The 21,166-nt window shown below is 43.0% G+C and overlaps 2 protein-coding genes and 1 long non-coding RNA gene across 4 annotated transcripts in view; 2 read left to right on the top strand and 1 right to left on the bottom strand.

The window, feature by feature from the left end:
- Window positions 1–238: 238 nt before the first annotated feature.
- pacc1 (proton activated chloride channel 1) lies at window positions 239–6,091 on the top strand. 2 transcript variants are annotated; one of them, XM_087171110.1, is made up of 8 exons: window positions 239–506; window positions 2,459–2,537; window positions 2,637–2,846; window positions 3,993–4,147; window positions 4,258–4,400; window positions 4,760–4,901; window positions 4,977–5,105; window positions 5,190–6,091. In XM_087171110.1, exons 1-8 carry the CDS (start codon window positions 471–473, stop codon window positions 5,349–5,351), a joined length of 1,056 nt encoding a protein of 351 aa, XP_087027236.1. In that variant the 5' UTR covers window positions 239–470; the 3' UTR covers window positions 5,352–6,091. The 2 variants fall into 2 exon arrangements, with proteins under 2 accessions (XP_087027236.1, XP_023252093.1); XM_023396325.2 differs by having other exon boundaries at window positions 254–506; window positions 4,998–5,105.
- A 216-nt stretch (window positions 6,092–6,307) lies between these two features.
- On the bottom strand, window positions 6,308–8,000 carry LOC147817306 (uncharacterized). The gene is made up of 2 exons (XR_015436477.1): window positions 7,927–8,000; window positions 6,308–7,129 (listed from the first exon to the last, which is right to left on the bottom strand). It is a non-coding gene; the product is annotated as an uncharacterized LOC147817306 (long non-coding RNA).
- The window catches only part of znf106a (zinc finger protein 106a), a 16,316-nt gene continuing 2,180 nt past the window's right edge, over window positions 7,031–21,166 (top strand). The window contains exons 1-20 of the mRNA XM_023396336.2: window positions 7,031–7,162; window positions 9,510–9,591; window positions 9,979–10,040; window positions 11,570–11,764; window positions 13,008–14,924; window positions 15,016–15,481; window positions 15,692–15,761; window positions 15,923–16,077; window positions 16,266–16,326; window positions 16,506–16,829; window positions 17,173–18,001; window positions 18,245–18,294; window positions 19,262–19,407; window positions 19,509–19,643; window positions 19,801–19,917; window positions 20,015–20,206; window positions 20,326–20,388; window positions 20,483–20,602; window positions 20,712–20,783; window positions 20,910–20,981. Coding sequence (XP_023252104.1) covers window positions 9,538–9,591; window positions 9,979–10,040; window positions 11,570–11,764; window positions 13,008–14,924; window positions 15,016–15,481; window positions 15,692–15,761; window positions 15,923–16,077; window positions 16,266–16,326; window positions 16,506–16,829; window positions 17,173–18,001; window positions 18,245–18,294; window positions 19,262–19,407; window positions 19,509–19,643; window positions 19,801–19,917; window positions 20,015–20,206; window positions 20,326–20,388; window positions 20,483–20,602; window positions 20,712–20,783; window positions 20,910–20,981 — 5,100 coding nt within the window. The 5' untranslated portion in view covers window positions 7,031–7,162; window positions 9,510–9,537. The remainder of the gene's footprint in view (window positions 7,163–9,509; window positions 9,592–9,978; window positions 10,041–11,569; window positions 11,765–13,007; window positions 14,925–15,015; window positions 15,482–15,691; window positions 15,762–15,922; window positions 16,078–16,265; window positions 16,327–16,505; window positions 16,830–17,172; window positions 18,002–18,244; window positions 18,295–19,261; window positions 19,408–19,508; window positions 19,644–19,800; window positions 19,918–20,014; window positions 20,207–20,325; window positions 20,389–20,482; window positions 20,603–20,711; window positions 20,784–20,909; window positions 20,982–21,166) is intronic.

Genomic DNA, 21,166 nt, shown 5'->3' with positions numbered 1-21,166 from the left:
TTTTAACTGTTCATTTCACCTTAATCTTAATATAATAAGTTAAAGAGTTAAATATGAGGAGTGAATATGGTCACCTGAAATAAACCAATGATTCAACTGTTAGGACTCACCTCAGTTCGTCACCGCTGCATCTTCCTATAAGCACCTGAAGGCAGCACTAGGTAACAACCTGGGGGAAGGAAACAAGGAAACCACGGCAAGGACACGAGGTTTTCTATTGTATCGCCGCCTCTCCCTGGTTCGTTATCATGGGATGGGCTTTATCGTCGTCGCCAAAACCCCCACTGGCTGTTTGGTGTGTCTCCCTGTAGAGTGGGAAACTGGGACCTAAACACGGGCCAGGGCGAAATGCACCTAATTAAAAATGCATCGGATATTAATTAAAAGTAGTTTTCAGACTTCTTCTTTTTCTTCTTCTTCTTCTTAAAAGAGCTTACACCGTGTTTTGTCCTTGAAAGAAGAGCAGAGTAATGCTCAGGAAAGAAAACTCCCGGTCATACCAAGAGGTAGGAGAAGGTTACTGTCTTATATTCGGGCGGTTTTTGTCTGTAATCGGGATTCAACAGTTTATTAAGAGTTAAACTTCCAGCTCACTTGACCTCATGTGACTGGACAGCTGACGACTGCAGGAAAAAGCAGCTTCCTATAGAATGAAATTAGCTGACTTCATGTTTTTCCTTGACTCAGACTGGTCATTAACTTGTATTTAAACCCCGTTCTTTAAAACCTGCTCTCATAACAAGCTTTAAAATGTAGCTCACTGTCGGTGTAATGTCATTTTGCAGCACTTTTGTCATGAACAGTGGTGGAGGAAGTAATGGGATCCTGTACTAAAGTAAAAGTACAAATACAACAGTGTAAAAGTACTGCAAGTAAAAATCCTGGCTGATAGATGAACATAAAACACATACGCAAATGTCACATATGTACATTGAATTTTCTAAAAATGACATATGTACATATAAAATAAAAGCACACATGTAAATTATATATGAAACCTAATAGAAGTTGGAATTTTATATATTGACGTGTATGACTTGCCCATACAAATATGTATGTTTATGTATCTATGCTTATATTGTATACATGTTAGATAAATGTACATTAATCCCACAGCCTGTCACTATATGTTGATAAAATAAACAGTATGGTCCAAAAGACATGAGACACTTTCCTAGAATGTGAAGAGACGTGTTTAAAATTAATAATAAACACACATATGAACATTTTTACATTTATGTTGTTTTAACAAACTTACATCTAGCAGCAACATGTTGTACCACATAAAGATTCATTATATAGATATTTTTAATATATGTACATATACAAATTTTATTATGGGTATTTCACATATGTTATAAACTTATATACATACATTTCATATATTACATTTCTATGTCGGAAGTTCTGTAGAGAAATGCCTTCTGTAAGTAATCTACAGTTATATATTACATTATCAGTTGTTTATTACCAATACATTAATGTGCATGATTTTCCTATTATGCTTGCTTAGGTAGAGCTACTTTGTACATTATTATTATTATTATTGTATATGATTTTGGTATATTATGTGTTTTTTCCCATATTATTCTTCCACCACAGCAAAATAAAGAAAAAAAAAAGAGAAAGAGAAAATAGTATAAGAATTAAATCAAAAACACCATTATTATTAGTATAATTATTAGTAATCTTCCCTATCATTACATTATATTCAAATTTGTACAGTTTGGTAGTTTAATTTTGACAATATATTATATTTCAAGTATCGTCAGACAGTGCGTTTGTATGTAAAATTGTAATTTGTAAAGTAACTAGTAATTAGAGGCTATCACATAAATGAAGTTCAGTAAAAATATCCGCCTCTGAAATGTCGTAGAGTCAAAAAATGATGTGGCATTAAAAGGAAATACTCAAAGTACAAGTACCTCAAAATTGTTGGGAGTAAATGTACTTATTACTTTTCTCCAGTGATGATAAGAAAGAGAAGTGATGCAGTCTAATACAGTTTTGCCAAGTCCAGAACAGTCTCATACCGTCATAATATAATTTTACAATCCTTTAAACTTAATTACAGCCAGACATAATGGATTCATGTTATCACTGACTTCTGTCTATCATCCTATATTTATGTTTTGAATAGTCACAGATACAGTTCATCTTATCCAGAGACGTGACAAGAAGCAAATCACACACAGTAAACAAACATAACAATTTGAATGTACTGGTACTTTAGTGTTTTTGTAAGATTTTATATGTAATTCAACTAAATGAATGAACTACAGTGGCATGGGAGTTACTTAAACCAAGCAACATGATAGTTTACTGCAAACATACACCTCGTACGACATCATATAACAGACGCTTCACTTATTATCACTGCGAGTATAATTTTATATGCACTTGCACTTTTAAAGGGTTATTTGTTTGTTAACTGAATGTCCATCTGTTAACCTCAAAGTTCAACGACTGTGACGATGACGAAGGCAAGGCCGAAGAGCAGCTGGAGGGGGAGGAGCCGAACGGCAGCATCTCACAAGGCATGAATCTAATCTTCTCGCCTTCTTAAAGTCGTTTGAATTTGTCATTGGCATGGTTAACATTTTCCTGCCCCCCCCTCCCTTCTCCTTCCACCGCAGAGGATGACATCAGGGAAAACAGTCCACCGATGAGATTCAGTAAAACCTGCCTGAAGAATGTCTTCACGGTGGTGCTCATCTTCATCTACCTGCTGCTGACAGCGGTGGCGGCGTTCCTGGCCTACCAGACTATCTCTGACTTTTTGGTCAAGCTGAACCACCCGGTCACGTCTGTCACCTACAAGGAGGTGGACTCGTTTTCTCCCCCTGGTCTGTATGAATAATACACATAAGAGTAAAATATGAACATGAACTTCAAAAGTAAAAGTGATCGTCATGTAGAATTGTTCCTTCCAGAGTGTTTTACACTTCTCTTGTGTTTTATTTGAAGTGTTGATCCATAAGAAGATATATTCGTGGTTTTAAGAACCAAAAACCATGTCAGTGTAGTTTCACATCTCCTCTCTCAGGCTTCTCTCTGCAGCTCTAGCAACAACAGGTCGCTGAGCTTAAGTATAGTATTTGAGTAAATACTGCAAAGTACTAGATGCAAACTGAACAGGAACACCGTGTCAGCCATGTTTAATCTTGGAGGTCCAGCTGGCATGAACATGGCCTGCTGGGTAAATGATCTATTAGGTTAGTGTTGTGGTTTTGGGCGAAGGTCACATCAGTAATGGCAGAATTAAAAGTGAATATGTGCGATTTGTGTTCAAATTTAGGTTATTTCTTCTATAGTCTTGTCTTAAACTATTTTCTACTTCAAAACACATCAAAAGTCAAGTTAGTTAAGCTAAACTATTGTTTTTATTTTGTCATCTATAGCCTGAAAATCACATTTTGTTTCACTTCATTTGAATCCCTGAAATAGTTACCAAGCTGAGTCAGTTACTGTAATTAGGAAACAACCGACGTAAGGCCAAGCTGACACTTTCTAAACTTTAAATCAATTGCAAGTGGCAAAATCATCAGATGACTTTCAACCATGGTGCATAAATATATCACAACACTGCAGGGATTAAATTGTACAAGTGGGTTCATGGCGAGCTGAGTCATTGTTCAGTGAATGTCACACAGCACCTTGGTTTTTTATTTAAACACTGCGATGCAATTTTTATTGCATCATCAATAATTGTTTGTTGCTTCTACCAATAACATTTTGTTTGAGTCGGACTTCTATCTCCTGTTAGCTCGTAAAAGTTTATGGTGTTATGAAATGAACTTTAATCGTACCATTACATCATACAGTGAAAGTTTTAAGGTAGGTTGAGTCGTCGATGCTGAACATGAGCTTCACTGTATGGAGATATAAGTTGGCTGGACGTCACTGTCATTGCTTTACTGTACTTTTAAGTCTTAATCCTTCATGATCTGTTATTCACTATGAACTGAGTGTTTTTTTATTTCCTTCCACAGGTATCGCTCTCTATCCTGGCAAAGCTCAGCTGCTGAGCTGCAGACATCACTACCACGACTACATCCCACCTTTAGTGGATCCTGGCAAGCCTCAGGAAGGGGACTGTTTGATCGATGAAGTGAATTACTTTGGGCCATTTACAAATCAAAAAGAGGTCAGCCATAAATACATGTAGCTGTAGATTTAGATGTATCTAGAACATTTTCTTTGACTTAAAGTAGTAGTATGGATTAGATTTTACTGACTCTCTCTTGTGTATCTCAGAAAAGAGCTCTGGTGGTCCGTGGCCCCTCCGACGTCAGAAACAAAGAGTTGATCTTCATGCAGTTCAGTCATAATGAAACAGAGGAGGATTTCAGCGCCATCACTTACATGCTTTTTGCCAAGTTTAGTGACTTGACTAACAGGTAACTTCAAACAGCAAGTATCAAGTGGGTCACATTAGTGTTTGCAGATACCTCGTCTGGTGTGTTTTGTTTTGCTCACACTCCAGAGCACAGATAATGCACCGACTGGTCGTTTACATAACCACCACCAGGTATTTGTGTAATGTAAAAGTCAATTAGGTAAACGTTTGTATGAAAAGACAGATGACTTATCGGAAGTACCGTTGTCATCCCGCTGCTTCATGCCTTACGAAACAAGAGTAAAGAGTGATTTGCGAAAGTTATTTGACCCGGTGTGATAGTGGCCAGACATGTTGTAGATTATGTTCACATGCGTTTAGATTTACTCCAATGTGCGACCTGTGTTTTCTGACTTGTAGTGCGAATAAATCCGATTTCATGAGGGACTGTGAGAGAAATTACTCCATGTGGACTTTCTCTGGAGGATTCAGAACCTGGGTCAAGATGTCTCTAGTGAGGACGTCTGGGAAAATCAATGAATCCGTCGAGTTTCGGCAAGAGGTATTCATGTCTAACCAATGTACACATGCTTACATCACAAGATGGAAATAGATTTTAAAAAAGCATTAATTTCAGCATTTGTGTCGCATCTTCCAGTCCACTGTGGTGAAATTCAATGATAAAAGACCTGAATCAGAGCAAAGCAATCAGCTTTTCTTTGCTGTTTTTGAATGGCGGGATCCTTTCATGCAAGAAATCAGACTGGTAAGTTCTCCCAGACACTTTATCCTCATCAGAAATTTATCAGCCTGTCAGTCTGTAACACAACTTTACCCATTTCCACAACAGATAGTGACTGCAAATCCCTGGAACTCTATAGCCATCCTCTGCGGGGTCTTCATGGCTCTCTTCAAGGCTGCTAATTTTGCCAAGCTCACTATTCAGTGGATAATCAAGATGCGCAAGAGGCATCTGAGGAATAAAGCACGGGAACTGAACCAAATCAGCTGAAACCCTGACGAAACAATCTGTCCAGATCCAGATTCTCCAAAGCCCTAATCTGGAGTTTTGTCTTAAACTTCTAGATGATGGTGTTTTATTAACGTCAGAAGTTGCACCATTTTGTGATTACTGGTAAAAATAATTGGCACTAACATAATATTGGTAATATTGCCTTCATTGTACCAGTGTAACGGAGGGTGATTGATATGTTCTAACTGAATATTTCTGGAAATGCAGTTTTGCACGCACATAAAAGAAGATGCTGTGAAGGTTTGTGAGTCTGATTGTCTAAAAGGTCTACAGCTAAGAAAATGTGAACTTTGGTCAAAATGTTGCTGGATTTTTGGATTGGTTCTCATGTTGATAATATAATATTAAAGGGAATATTCTTGTCTTTTATTTGTGTGCCCTATGTTTCAAAGCACTGCTGAGTAATATCCTGTTTATGTCACAAAGCATTATCATGGAAATAGCCAAACAGGGATTATAGCTACCTACACTGACCACTTGATAACAGTATGAACTGTAAAGGGATCAGAAACCACTTTTCTGCTGTTGAGTTTGTTTGTGTCCAAACACTGTTGTTTATATTTGATTTTAACATATGTATTGTAAAAAAAAAAAAAAAAATGTATCAGTGTGTTCATTTACTTGGATTGTTGTCTGAATTGTGATGTTGTTCACTATTGTATCTCAAACACTGTTTTTAAACATTTTGGAAAATAAAAAATATATTTTTCTTGCTTGAATTTTACAATTTGTGGTGAAGAACAACCCCAGATCTGAATATGTGATTTACTCACATCCTCACAGCCTCTTCTTACCTGTCCATCCTCAGCCCCATTGCCACTTTACACTAAATCAATGACTGTATCCTACTATAGAGTTACAGGCACAGATTACTTTTAAAAGACGCAAAAGGCCAAATAACACTTAAATATGGTGAATTTTTTATTATTATTTAGTTTTTATTAAGCATACAGGAGGAATATATGTGGAATTACTATTGCGGAATTACATTATCATTTGAATACAGTCCCCTATAGGCTTCCATACAGGTCGAAACTCGGAACGTCAGTCATATTCCGGGTGCCGTAAATCCTCCACTGCCGTAAAACAGTTCTAATGTTTTTTGGTGGTTGGTTTTGTTTCTTAACTTGAGTATTTCCATTTTATGCTGCTCTATACTTGTACTCTACTACATTTCAGAGGGAATTGTTATTTTTACTCCACTGCATTTATCTGATAACTAATGGTTACTTTACAGATTCAGATTTTTGTATATAAAACATAAGAAGTCATTATGAAATGTGATGTCTTGTTATAGTGTCCAAAAGATATACAAGTAGAGGAAGCAATAAGCAATCATTTTTTCTAATAAAAATACCAGAAAAAAACTACAAAAATAAAATGCTTCTGAAACATTAATGCATGAGTAATAACAATCTAATGGTATTATAATACAACAGTCACAGCGGACATTGTACTGTGTTGAGCAATTTCAGTACATTTTCCTACTTTTACTTAAGTAACATTTTCAGTGCGGTACTTTTATTTGTAATAAAGTGTTTTTACCGTACGTTTTAGTACTTAAGTAAATGGTCAGAATTTGTTCTCAACACTTAACAATTACAAAACTGTACAGTTAGACCTCACCTTTCAGCCAAGCCTTTTGGGCAGTGTCCGGTTTTCCTGCATAGCGATGTTCTTGAACGCATCCTGGGTTGTAGTTCAGTTGGGGGTCGAGGTGGATGTTATTGTTAGCTCCAGCGGTGGATGAGAAAATGCTGTAGCCCCGCACACATTTGGATGTTATAAAGGTAGCCAACAGTCATGTCTCATTACTTACAACGTATTAAAACATCACGTCTTAGCTGTACTCCCTGTCGCATTTGTAATTAGCAACAATTTAACTGAATACGTTTGTGTTTCGTTGGTGTCGCTGGCTAGCATGCTGTTGCTAGCCTGCTAACCCACTAGTTAAATCTTTTTACTTACCAGCTCAAGTTGAGAAGTTGAGGTTAACTCTTTCAGCAGCTGAAGTTCGTTTTAACTGTTTATAACTACTACAGCCGGACTGTCTGTTGACCCTTTTGTTTGCTTTTTAACTTAAAAATTAAAGGACACATGAACGTGTATGCTAACCGAGCAGCTAGGCTAACAACAATCAAAACTAAGTTAATCACAAGCTTCTTTTGAATTGTAAATAGAGACTTGTTGTAGCAGCTGTCGACGGTTACTAACTAAAGAACGCTTGATGTACTTGCTATGATAATGCCAATTGTTCAGATGTTATTATGCGACTTGTGTTAAACTTCTGCACCAAGTAGCTAACTGTTAGCAGCTAACTTATCAAGTGAGTGTTGTTAAAATTATTTGGGCAGACGCGCTTTTGTTGTCTCCCTCTGAATCCGCAAGCATTCAGTGCAATGTAGCTTTGAACCTGGATTTACATTATGTGGTGATCAAAATGTTTTATTTAACTTTAAAGTCAACTGTCCTTTTCAGTGTTTGCACGAGCAGAAGAAAGCTCTGTGACGATTGATCCTTTTCTAAACTAATCCCACATCAAACTATCATTTACCTGAACACTTGCATGGCTTTGATCGTTTTTCCGTAGATGCAGCAACTAGCACGAGCAGCTAACATCACTGTTTGGGAATTAACTGGGTGTATAACACTGTCCTGCCTGCTGCCCCCTAGAGATTACATGGCCTGAGAGGGAACATGACCCAGGGATCCTACTAAAGTTATACTGTAAATAGCTGCCCTCTGGTGCCTTTGCACTGAAGAGAAATAGTGATGGGGGCATAGTAACGGTCTCCATAATATCATGAACAGAATATAAGCCTAAAACTAATGAGGGTGATGGGATCTCCAGAACTTATTTGTGGTTATTATTACGCTTACTCTGTATTTAACTTTGCTATTTTACTGCTCGGAAAGTTGTGCTCAGACTGATGGAAACAAGGCACTGTCTAAAAATATGAGAAGAAAGGCGGCAACAAAACACTTGACTTTTGTAAAAAAAAAAATTGGTTTTGAGTTTCTGTTGAATGCATAATGTTTTCAAGTATATTAGCTTTCAGGTCAAAGAGACCAAAAACTGAGACACAATCTTTAGAAACATTTAGGTATAAGAATCCTGAGGCTGTTTTAGCTGAAATGTTCAGATTTTAACCAGAAGTTTTCTAACACGATGAGTTTTGCACAACTTGTTTTTAACTTACTGTCTCTGTCTTTTGTTTGTCTCTGATACCTGCCAGATTTTATTTAGCAAAAGCTGATTTTGTATACTTTAACGACACTATGTTCTTTAACTGCAAGTTAGATTGATTTGTCATGAGAGTCTGTGTTGCCAAAACATTGCCTAGATCAGTGAATTATTTACTTGGGCTGCTTTAAATGTTTAGATATCGTTGTCCTTTCTGGATGTAGTCAGATGCATGTACACTTCCAGTATTTCTTTCTCTGAATGCAGATTTTACAGTTAAATTCTTAAAACTTCAATAATAGCGATCGGAAGAATGTTTGCCTTTTTATTTTTCATCATAGTTTTGTTTTAGACAACTGAGTGGTATTACAAAGGAGGCAGATGTTTTCTCAAACTTTTATTTATACATTTTACTCGTCCCCAAATTCATAAACCATGAACGTGTTGGAACAGAACAAGGCCTCCACGGGGTCGGCTGTATCTTAAGAAGGTGTTGTTAGTGTAGAAGTACCTAACAGCCACAGGCATAACTTCACCAAGCAGTTAGCCTGTGGTCGGCGTTCATTTCCCACCCTGTTTGTGAACGTCAAACACGTCCAGACATAGCCCCCCCTGATGCTGCAGTGGCTCTACTGCCTCCTGACCACAGAGTTGCTCGATCAGCAGACTGGAATTAGACCAGTGTCCAGGTTGAGCCGTGTCCGTGGCATTTGGGCTGTGGTACTGAGGCATGTTGTTGAATAGCTAGATGTGGTTGTATAGAGGAAAATAAGCTGTAAACTCCCTCCACTGTGCTGGTTGGATTTGTCTGACTTGTTGCTATGAACTCAATTACAAACATACAGTTGCACCACACTGTGTATAATTCAGGCTGGTATCACAGAACTTGTTGCTTTTGTGATTTTAAGCTCTTGATGAGTCCTTTCACTTTCACACATTTTTTCTATTGACAGTAACGGCTGAGATCCACCCACATTAAAAATGGCGAGAGACCGAAAGTGCATCCTCTGTGAAACAGTCCATGTCTCCAAGCAGGTAACTGGTTTACGCATAAATACTCAAGTTACGTGAGCTGTGTAACATTGAGGATTATACTTCTATTGAATACAACATTATCATATGACATATATTTTCTGTTGTCAAGTTGTTGCACACATATCTAGACTATTTGGTACACATGGTTATGTGTTTAAGTAATTTTATAAAGAATTATTATACTTATCTTCAACTTCCTTTTCTAATAATCAACATTATATAACATTATACTTATATATGTTTATAACATGTATAACATTTTTATAAATCACCTACATTTCTGGGACAAGTGGGATCTCTGGCCTAGCTTAACGTAGAAACTTTAAGTGTTTTGATGTGTTTGTGGATGCCTGAAAGAAAAGTTTTATTTTCATTTTGTCTGTGCAGGAGATGGATGAGCACATGCGGACTATGCTGCACCACCGTGAGCTGGAGAAGCTCAAAGGCCGGTGAGTTGTTGTTATGTTTGTCCAAAAAGAGATAGATATCATGGAATTGCAAATAGTATGACTCCAAAAATCACAGTAAAATGACTGTAAAAAATCACATTGATGTGTTGCAGAAATGAGTATTACTCTGGATAATCTGGACTATGCATTTTACTCTGTACACAGTATTTTTTTAAGTGAACATATATCGGTAAAACAAAAGCTTTGACTTTGATTCAGGAGTTTTGTCTAAATCCATTTGGGTCACGAGGCACGTGTGCACATGGGCACGTGTTGGTGAAGAGGATATAGGGGCAGCTGTCTCAACTGTGGCACATATATTTAGACACAATCTCTCCGGAACAACAGGCATGACCGATAGAAGGCAACTGGCTATCTTGTGACTCCCATGTAGATTACTAAAAGTATGCGGCCCGTTGCTGACTTGAAAGAATCTCGAGTAGTGCAAGTGCTTTTTCAGGTCCTGAGTTGTTGCTAAGTTACAGGGATTTACATTAACATAAACACTGACGTGCAGAGACAGCATCTTTTTAAACATTAAAAAAAATTCATATGAGCAGTTTGCAGCAAGTGCCAGGTTTGGGAATTAAGAAAGAAGAGCAGTAGTTTCACAAGATGATGCGATGATTTATGAAACTACCACTCCAGGGATGGGATGGCTGAAGCTTAAGTTCAGACATAGCTGAGTAGAAACGTATCAAACTAAAAAAAGTAACCCTGTCTTATTGATAAAGAGATTGCCAACTGCACGAGAGGTCAGAAAATGGCAGGATGCCATGACACAGATATGAAAAAGAAATTGAGAAGGAGCCAGCAAAGTCACTACCCCTATCAGAATCACGGGGTGACATAGTTGGGAGAGGTTTTGAAGTGGAGGCGGCGAGCAGCTGCACAAGGCTCCAGTTACACAGGCGTTGCTTGGGATTGGTCAGCAGGATGCTCAGGCCTGTTCTAATAGCACATGCTGGTCTGGAGGGGGGTTGGGTTCTAGCTCTCAGACGGGAGTGTGAGGTCAAATACAGACATTGCCTTCTGTAGAGTCTCAGAGCGCAGCAGACACCATCATGACAGGGCACTAGGCTGAGGGCGCCGTGCCTCTCTCCCCTCCACACATCCCAGTGCTGCGCTGCACGGTCGCTCGTGGTGGCTGGACGTAAACAGCTAGATTAGCATGCTGCCTGGGTCCAGCCTGGCTGCTCCTGCCCTCACTCCGCCACCTATGGCCTTCTGAAGAAAGGAAAAAACAAGATCAGGATGATAAAGATTTTAACTTTTTATATTATTAAGAGCAAATTATAAGTTAGCTACCTCCTGATCTGTGACGGATAGAGAATTTGGACAAGTTATTTTATTTTTTGAAGGATTGTTGAGTATTCTCCTCTCCTGATTTCATTTTGACTTTGAAGTAAGAGAAAGTAGAGCCAGAGCGCGTCGCTACAGGCTCTGCAGACCAGGAAAACCAAACCAGACTAGATCGGAAAGATGCCTGAAGGAACGATTGAACGCCCGCTCTCGCCTTCCCTCCCCAGGGACTGCGGACACGAGTGCAGAGTGTGCAAGGTGACGGTGGTGAGCCTGACTGATTATGCCAGCCACATTTCCAGTCCCACGCACAAGCAGAATGTGGAGGCTGCGGAACAAAAGCATGCTGGGAACGACAAGGAAGAGGACTACTTCGACCAAGCGCTGGTGGACCTGATTCAAAAGAGGAAAGAACAGATCAGGTGAGACAGTATTTTTGATGTTATTAGGGTTTTGAGCTGGAGGAATAATAGTCAGGACTGTTGCTTTAAAACTAAGAAAAGTTGACTAGTAGGTCTGTAGCAGTCTACAATTTACATAATAAATATATTGTTATAAATGTAGTAGGACTATTACAAAGTCTTTTTTTTTATTTAAAAAAGTTTGCTTATTGTTTATTCTAATAGCTTAATCTTAGTCTATATTATAATATTGATTTCATGATTAAACCACAAAGGTAAAGATAGGTGAGTGCTCACAAACTGTCGTGTGTGTGCGTGTGTGTGTGTGTGTGCGTGCGTGTGTGTGTGTACACACTGTACGCCATGTATAGTCACATTCTGCTCGGCGGTGCTCACAAGACTCTTTTAGCTGCTGCTTCACGTTGACCAGTGTCTGGAGTCAAATGTCAGGACCGCAGACTAAAAAAAAAAAAGCATGACTGCACACATAAAGTTCAGACCCAAGATTTCTGCCCTTTAGAAGCAGAATAACAAAAGTAAAAACCTTCGCTCTAAACCACGTGATTTTTAGGATTGCAGAAACATAAAGCTGACCTGTGAGTCTGCTTTCTGAGAGCAGGTTTTTTTCCTGAAAACACACAAGTGTTGATCTCACTGTCTCACCGGAAACCTCAGAGCAAATGTCTGAGCGTAGCAGCTGGGAAAGTGTGACATGTGTGGTGAAGCTGGCGTTCAGCTGTCGGCCCTTCACATGTCAGATATTTTCCCTCCGCAGGTCAGAGCTGTAGGTCACACTGTGTGAACCAACCCTAGGGTCACGGTTGCCAGGGAAACCTTTTACATTTTGTTAAACAGATTCAAATGCATCTCAAATTAGCTTTATTTTAATGCGATTCACCATTTGTGCAAAGGAGTCTTGAGCTTACATTAATTAAATTTTTTCGGGCCACTTGTGGGCGACAGAAACAAGCTGTGAACACAACCCTTCATTTTACATTTCACACCACCTTTCAAGTTGACATTTGCCTATTTACACATCTGTCTATTTGTTCGTGTGAACAGCTGCTGGTTGGACATTATGCTGTGTAGCGCAATTATTATTTACCTATTCAATGCAACTGGTCTGTCATAAACTCTACCTTTAGTTTAAAGGTGGTGTTGTACTGGACTGCATCATAGCGCCAGGTGTCTTCCATGCAATAGATTGCACAGTTGTACCTAATAAATTGGGAACCGGGTTCTTATCTGTATGTGTTGTTTGTAGAAAAGAGAAGGAGGCGGCTGCTGCAAAGCTGGCAAAAGAAGAGGAGGACCGGAAGAGAAAGGAGGAGTTTCAGCAGAGGTTAAAAGAAGCCAAGCAGCGATACCGACTGGAGTGCGCCTGGCAGCAGCCGTCACAGGGGTTCGGTGGATCCGGTCAGCACAGTTCTTGGTACAGGAGCAACAGATATAATGCTAAACCGGGGGAGCCCCGACCCTGGCACAATAATAGACAGGGAAAGAGCGCCACCTGGCACGCTCAGGAGCCCCCCAACTTTCAGAAATGGGCATCTGAAGAGATTGTTGGTGGGAGCTTGAATAACCAGGAAGGATGGAACAGGAGGCAGTGGGATCAGGGCGGGTTTTCTGGCAATCAACAAAGTCGACTGCCTTGGCTCAGCAGCGGCGGCAGTAGTAATGGGATCTACGGCCACAACAATATTTCCCAGTACCCACAAAGGGGCCGGCCCTTGAGCCTCTTGGGTCCTGTTCCGACGTGTCCACCTCCCCCCAGTTTCTTTTCCCGGACTTTGCAACAGTTTCAAAAGACAGCCAATGACCAGGGAGCTCAGCAGGGTGGTGGGCTTCAGAATGGAGAGGGACAACCTCCAGAGTCTGACCACAACAGTAATAAAAACTCTAAGACCTTTGGTAGCAATCCAAAGCTGGACAAGGCCTGTCGCTGGTCGCCCTATCCAGTCACAAAGGGCTTTGAATCCGTGTCCCATAAAGACTCCAACCCGAACTCATCAGAGAAGCACCCCAAAGTCCCCAAACCCCAGAAGCAAGACAAAGCACCAGACACCAGTGCCTTTAACAGGCTGTCCCGACCTGAGCAGAAACAAGGGCAGTCGACTCCTAGTGTGGAAGAGAAAAAGACGCATAAAACAATTCCCAAAACCAAGCCCAGAGATAGGAGCAGCAGCGGCAGTAGAAGCAGCAGTGCTCAGAGAGAAGGCCCCCAGAACTGCACATCTGGTCCTTCCAACCAGAAGGATAATAAGCCTCTGCTGCAGAAGGATAAGAAGATGTCCTCAGTTCCTGGTCTCAGCAGTGGAGCGCAGCTCAGTAAGGCCTCCGGTCAAGCGCAGGCACAATCAAAGCCAACTGCAAATGCAAAGCAGAGTGGACTCAGCTCTAAGGCTCCATCTGCTGGGCCCCTGAAATCAAATCAAGAACGGCAGCAGCCAGAAACCTTCTGGAAAGTAAGACGGATTATGTTAGAAAAGAGAGGCTCTTTGGACAGCTCCAGTGACAACAAGACAGAGATGGCGCGGCACATTGTGGAGGAGCAGCAGAAGGATCACGCTCAGAGTCAGATCGGAGTCAACAAAGAAAACAGCTGCAGGCAGAATGCTGCTAAACCAAATCTTCCTGACTTAGTCAGGCCAGAAAAGCCTGCATTGCAGTCTTCAGACAGCAGCCAGTTTCTGCAGTCGTTACAAGTGAGCACGTCTACCATGGAGAGCTCAGAGCCCGCGGCCTCCGGCAGAGAAGATGAGGAGAAGATGAAGAAAGCGGAGAGGCCAACCTGCTCAGTTGTCCCGGACGAAGCCATGCAAGCTGTCGAGGCAGGGCAGAGCTCAGAGAGTGACACCTCCAGAAGCGGTGAGGTTCCGACGGTCTCAGGGTCAAACACAACAAGTCTGTCCAAACTTGACCTGCCTCCCGTCTTAAAGCGTGACCTGACCAAACACATCAGCTCGAAGAGCAAAACAGGAAACCACGAGCCCAACCTGAACATCGCCAGACGGGTGCGAAACCTGAGCGAGTCACGGAGAAGCGACACAGAAAAGGACTCGGGCCTCAAACCGACGGTGCGGCAGCTCATCAGCTCCTCCGGGTCTCGGCGCAACGTGAACTGGGAGCAGGTGTATCAGGAGGTCAGGAAGAAGCAGGACAAGGGGAAAGGCATGCCGAGGTGAGCTTTTGATCTACATTTAGATTTCACGGTTAGGTTTGTTTTTGCTTTCAGCTGTTTCAGGCTCGTGTTATGTTCTGCGATTCTCCAGGTTTGGGATCGAGATGGTGCCAAACGAGCAGGAGGACCACAGCCAGGAGGAGGACGACATTCCCCTGCTGGAGGGTTTGCACTGGGAGTCGTTGATAGACATCTCTTCTCCGGGTGCCTCCCGAAAACGCTCCTTATCAGAGAGCAGCCTCGCCCCTGCCTCCGCTCCCTCCCTCTTTACATCCCTCCTGTCAAAGGAGATGGCGGAAAGAGAAAGCCTCAGCTCAGAGCAGCAGGTATCATCTGTGTCTCCCGCGCTCGCTCAGGGGAACAAAGACAGTCACTGTCAACAGCAGGTGGAGCAGATGCTCGGTCAGTTTGAGGCCAAAGCACAGAAGCAGCCCGACAAGCTAACATCAGCGTCAGTGAAGGCCCTCCAGCGATCGGACTCTGTGCTCGGGGACAGCAGTTCAGGGACGGAGCAGTTTGACGGTCAGGGGACGGGGAAGAGGCGAAGAGCAGCTGGGGTGAGTAAAGGAAACTGCACCAATTCTACACATCAGAGACGGTTTAAAATCTGGGGGAGTGAAGTTAGAAAGAAGTGATATTAGCAGACCTCTGTAGCGCGCTCCTACAGGCTGCAGCTCACCACACCACAACTCCACAACTGAACTGTAAATGTAATTACTTGTATCCGAAGAAGCAGGAAGTGACGGTTTGTCTGTCTCTTCTTGCAGGACGCTCCGAGTGCAGAAACGTCTTGTGTGGAACACAATAGCAAAAGACGGAGGGTCAAATCCAAAAAAGGTCAGTATCTTTGATTAATAATATTTATAATCATTATTTTTCTTAATACATATTATAATGATATTATAAATAATGAATCCACGTATACACTAAATACAGAACTGACAATTTGGCAGTACAAATACACGATGGTTCTTAAGTGTCGTCCGTTCTCTGCGCAGAGCGTCTACAGATCGACCAGCTGCTGGCTGTGTCTCTGCGGGAGGAAGAGCTGAGCCGCTCCCTGCAGACTGTGGACACCAGCCTGATCCAGGCCCGGGCTGCACTGGAGGCCGCCTACATGGAGGTGCAGCGTCTCATGGTGGTTAAACAGCAGGTAAAAAGAAAATGTCTCTCTTCACCCAAAAGGTTTTACATGGTAAATCAGTCTGTTCATTAGGCCCCTTATTTTCCTTGCTTTGCTCTAAAGTAATTATCATTATCGTTATAATTATCTCAATATTTCTCACTTCCAAGCAACAATATTCACCGTCTGACGTTCTCGGTTGTTTCTGTGTTTCTCAGATGACGGTAGAGATGAGCTCACTGAGAAACAAGCGCATTGAGTTACTCAAAGGGATGCAAGGTAGGAACATATGTTTGTGTGAAATACATAAAATTATTTTGTGATTTTGCGCTTTAATTGGAAATGTACATGCTACTACAACTATAACTAACGACAGAAACATTACATTACATTCAGGCTCTGAAATAAACTGAAATAACCAGTGGAATTAAGTTTTTGTTACGTGTTTCTTTGTACAGGCAGCATGGAGGAAGCACCGCAGCTCAAACTGAAAGAGGAGAGGATGGATTTCATAGACACAGACCCACACCTGTCTTCCTCTGTTACGCTTTCCTCCGTTACGGACTCTGCTGTCTTTGGTGGTTCCCCCAGTCCCGGTCCTCCTGCTCACCGCGCCTCCCCTCCGTCCTCCAGCCTCCCCTTCCTGCCTGTCGTTATCAAGCAGGAGCCCCAGTCTCCTGTCCACGTCAGCTCCGAGCTGGACCCTCTGGACAGTATCACCCACTGCGCTCACAGCACCACACCGGAGCTGCCCGTCGCTCCCGCTGCAGCCTCCCCGACAGGTAACGTTGATTTGAATTTCGTCGCTGTGGAGTTTGTGAAGCTACGAAGAAATGTTTTTAAGCAGCATGGAAGTCACATGGAAAGTCGCATTGATTCCGATGTGACTGTTCAGACTGAGGTCGCATTGCAAAAGATCTGTGTCTGATATAGGAAGTGGTCCCTATCAGATTTGGGTCACTGTTCTTGTGCAGTCAGGACGTAGCTTAATGCACATTATAATACACACTCATAGATTTTTATCTGCCAGATTTTTTTTACATCTAGATGAGTGCAGTAACTCAAAGGGAAAATAGTGTGTTGTGTTCATGTTGCTGATCCGTGTGCCTGTGAAACTCTTTGCAGATTCTGCCCTGAGCTTCCAGCCATCTCCTGAGAGAAAGCCTGAGCTGTACCAGACGCACACAGAACATATTTGGGAGAACTTTGTAGAGCCTGCAGACAAAGACGGCCTGTCGGGATTGGCTGAGACAACGGAGAAGGCCATACAGACAACAATGAACTGTCTCAGCCCTCTGCTTGACTCTAAATCCTCCATAAAGCTTCTGTCACCCAGCAGGAGGGGCTCTGAGTCGGGGAGCGTTGTCGACTGTGCTGCCACAAAGACCTTTGAGCCTCCCTCTGTGCCTTCGGTCCTCAATCTGCCCGGCTCGCCGTCTGAACTGAGCGGCGGGAAGCGTGTGAGGAAGCTGAAGAAGAGGAAGGTGTTGAAGAAGGCTCAAGGGACGGAGCAGCCCGAGAGCAGCGACACCGAGATAGACGGAGAGCCCTTGAGGCCCAGGTGGCTCCGACCTCGCCGGAGACCCAGTGGAGGCTCCCAAGTCAGCACCTCCACTCTGCCCACAGAAGACAGAGAGGGCGACCTGAACATGGAGAGCAGCGAGGACGTGCGTAAGATGCCGTGTCCGACCCTCAGACCGGAGAGAGGAGACCGCAGCTCCTCCAAACACATGGTGGAGCTCCCCCAGGTGGCCCCCGCCGAGCTGACGCCGAACTTAGACTCGGAGGAAAACATGGAGGTCACGGCAGCCTGTCAGCAGCCTCACATGGACGCCCTGGTTCCAGCTCCCGCTCCAGTCCAGATCCCGGACTCCTCCGGACCTGAGCCACAGAGCCTGGCCTGCAACGAGGTCACCTCCACCAGCGACATGGAAATATGTAAATCCTCTGAGAGGTGAGACGCTTTATATTTTTGTTTTAAAGGGACACGAGCCACACATTCATTATTCACTCAGAACACAAAGACATATTCATAATGCAATTTTCCAAAATCAGCAGCAGCAGAGAGGTCAGAGTTCACGATGGTGGGACGGGTTATGACCTGTGTTACGGAGTCTAATCACGGATCATCTAGATTCAACTTTGGCCTGTCAAAAAGCAAATCATTTCATCCTTACCGCCTTCTCTCCCCCCACAGTGACATGCCGTTTCCAGTCACGTTGCCCAAGATAACGAAGACCTCATCAGGTACGTTCATTTCCAGAGAGTTTTTACCTGCTTGAGCAGAACTAGTTTGTACAAAGTGTCAGAGCTCGTGGGAAATCATGGAGTGAAAAGCTGAGACGTGCGACAGTCTCTTCACCTGAAAAGTGACGGAAATAATAATTGTGTCAAGAGTGAAAAATGTAGACAGAGAAGCTTTTCTCACCTCCTCACAGCTGGCCAATCACCACGTTGGAAAGACGTGAGGGGGGGAGGGTGTTTCTGAAACTATCCGACCATCCGACAAACATTTCTAACAGTTTCTTAGCAGCTTAACTTATTTACTTCCTGCATGAAACAGTTTTCCTCTTTTCTTCCGCTGTTTCCTTCTTCCTTATATCTCATATACTTAACTATAAATAAAGTAATAGCATTTATTAAAAGTGAGAAAATATGTTTGTTTTTATCGTCCCATCATCAAACCAACAGAGAGAAATTAGAAGTTTGAGCACATAACCAAACATACACGTCACGGCGTGAGCAGCCAGGATTAGAAAACGTCGCGCTCCCTGAACAAATTAAAATAGACTCTGAAGCTCCTCAGTTCCTTTTTATGGTCAAGATATTCATAGAGCCGTTAACGGCTGTGATGAATGGACACGACTTTCTCAGAATAAGTATATTTAACCTGTGGAATATTGATCGCTGCTCCGCCCCCTCTGTGGATCTTCAGGCTCCGCCCTCCATTTAGAAAAACAAAGAGACTGATGACATTTGTTTTTAGAGGAGAGATGTTAAAGTTGTGTTAAAGACGATAACAAAAGACAAAACTTATGTGAACTTTTTTACCAAGAAACTCGAGAAAAACTTTTAAACATTTAAAACTAATTTTAAAGTTTAGAGAAGAAGAAATCTGCACCTGTTTATTGGTCGCCCTTTAAGCTATGAAGAAGTAAAATAAATGAAAAAGCATACATAGTTTATCTTATCGTATTTTCTGTGTGTTTCCCAGATGCATCCTCTGACCACGGCGAGGACGAATTGCCCACCGAAGGTGCGTTCGAGGGCCACCAGGAGGCGGTGAACGCCGTGCAGATCCACAACGGGCTGCTGTACACGTGCTCAGGAGACCGGACTGTGAAAGCCTTCGACCTGGTGGTGCGTGCTGACGAACCCCGACGGACACACAGTATTTAATGTCGTTAATATCTCCTATTGATATTTCAGTGAGTGAGTCTTTCTTCTCTTGTCGTTTGCAGAGTCATAAATGTGTCGGTGTGTTCGAGGGTCACAGCTCCAAAGTGAGCTGCCTGTTGGTGTCTGCGACTCCCTGCCTGCATCATCGCCTTTATACCGGTTCCAGTGATCAGACCATCCGCTGCTACAGTCTCAGGGTAAAAACACACATCCTCCTCCTTCTTCTTCTTCTTCTGCTAAATACCTGCCACGTTTTGTGAACCGCACTGAGAGACGTTGTCGCTTTACGACGTTAAGCTGCATCGAAAAGAGACGCGATGGTTCAGTTTGTGATGTTTTCCTTCATGTCCACAGACTCAAGAGTTCGAGCAGCAGTTTTCTCTGTCAGACCGAGTCCTCTGCCTTCACAGCCGCTGGAGGACGCTGTACGCAGGCCTGGCGAACGGCACAGTCGTGACCTTTAACCTCAAGGTGAGGAAAAAGCACTGCACCGCAACCACAAGTGCCGCCGCCGCTGCTGATGATGTGAAGCTATTTGAAAATTGTAACGTGCACTTTCTCCGTTCAGACAAACAAGCAGATGGACGTGTTCGAGTGTCATGGGCCGCGCGCCGTGAGCTGTCTGGCCTCGTCGCAGGAGGGAGCCCGCAGGATCCTGCTGGTCGGCTCCTACGACAACACCATCAGTGTGAGGGACGCCAAGAACGGACTCCTGCTGCGCACGCTGGAGGGACACACCAAGACTGTCCTCTGCATGAAGGTAGGTGTCACCTGGAGCTTCAACAGTGAGACGCTCCACCTATTTCAAGTTTAGATTCTTTCATGTTTTACGTTTCATTTTCAGTTTATTTCCTGATTGTTTGTCTCTCGTTCTCTCAGGTGGTCAACGATCTGGTCTTCAGTGGCTCGAGTGATCAGTGTGTCTACGCACACAACATCCACGTGAGTCGCCCTTCTTTATCTCTTTATACACAACACAGGGGGGGGGGGTTGCGTTCACAGTGCAGTTGAGTCATACTGTGTTTTCTCTGTACAGACAGGAGAGCTGGTGCGGGTCTATAAAGGTCACAGTCATGCTGTTACCGTGGTGTCCATCCTGGGGAAGGTGATGGTGACCGCCTGCCTGGACAAACTGGTCCGGGTCTACGACTTGCAGGTCCGCATCCTTGAACAGATTCATCCGCTTTCTCTCATCGGCTCGAGCTTCTGTCTCACTGCCGACATTATTTCCACGACTTAACTTCTGCCTGTTCTTCCCTCCGCAGTCTCACGACCAGCTGCAGGTCTATGGCGGACACAAGGACATGGTGATGTGTATGGCTATCCACAAGAACATGGTGAGAGACCGACTCACCCCAGAGCTACACGCAAAGAAAATTGACGTTTTCATGTTTTCAGTGCAGGATTGTGTCTCCGACGTGTATGTAGAAGTAAAGACAGGCTTTTTCTGTTGTTTGTTTCAGATCTACACAGGCTGTTACGATGGCAGCGTGCAGGCCGTCAAACTGAACCTGATGCAGAACTACCGCTGCTGGGTAAGAGAAGAGGGAGAGGGAGCAGAACTGAGAGGAGGATGGACCAAGTTTATTCAGATGATTCAGAAGAGTCTTTAAAGTCTTTAAACAGCTGTAGGAAAGAGAAGGCGGATTGCAGTTTATGGTCCTAGAAAAATGTAAACATGAGGCCATGTCATCTGTTTGCCGGGGGGGGGGGGGGGGGG

Source organism: Seriola lalandi, unplaced genomic scaffold, assembly GCF_002814215.2.
Source record: "Seriola lalandi dorsalis isolate HSWRI2012SDOR001 ecotype SW California unplaced genomic scaffold, Sedor1 jcf7180002054976, whole genome shotgun sequence".
NCBI classification, from domain to species: domain Eukaryota; kingdom Metazoa; phylum Chordata; class Actinopteri; order Carangiformes; family Carangidae; genus Seriola; species Seriola lalandi.
Note: the sequence above shows the minus strand (reverse complement) of the source record. Positions and strands in the feature narration are given on the sequence as shown.

Bases quoted from the DNA above. Each gene is read 5' to 3' on its own strand.
- pacc1 (XM_087171110.1), top strand. From the start codon at position 471: ATGCTCAGGAAAGAAAACTCCCGGTCATACCAAGAG. The intron at 2,538-2,636 runs GCATGAATCTAA...CTTCCACCGCAG, and splicing joins GAACGGCAGCATCTCACAAG to AGGATGACATCAGGGAAAAC. The intron at 4,401-4,759 runs GTAACTTCAAAC...TCTGACTTGTAG, and splicing joins TTTAGTGACTTGACTAACAG to TGCGAATAAATCCGATTTCA.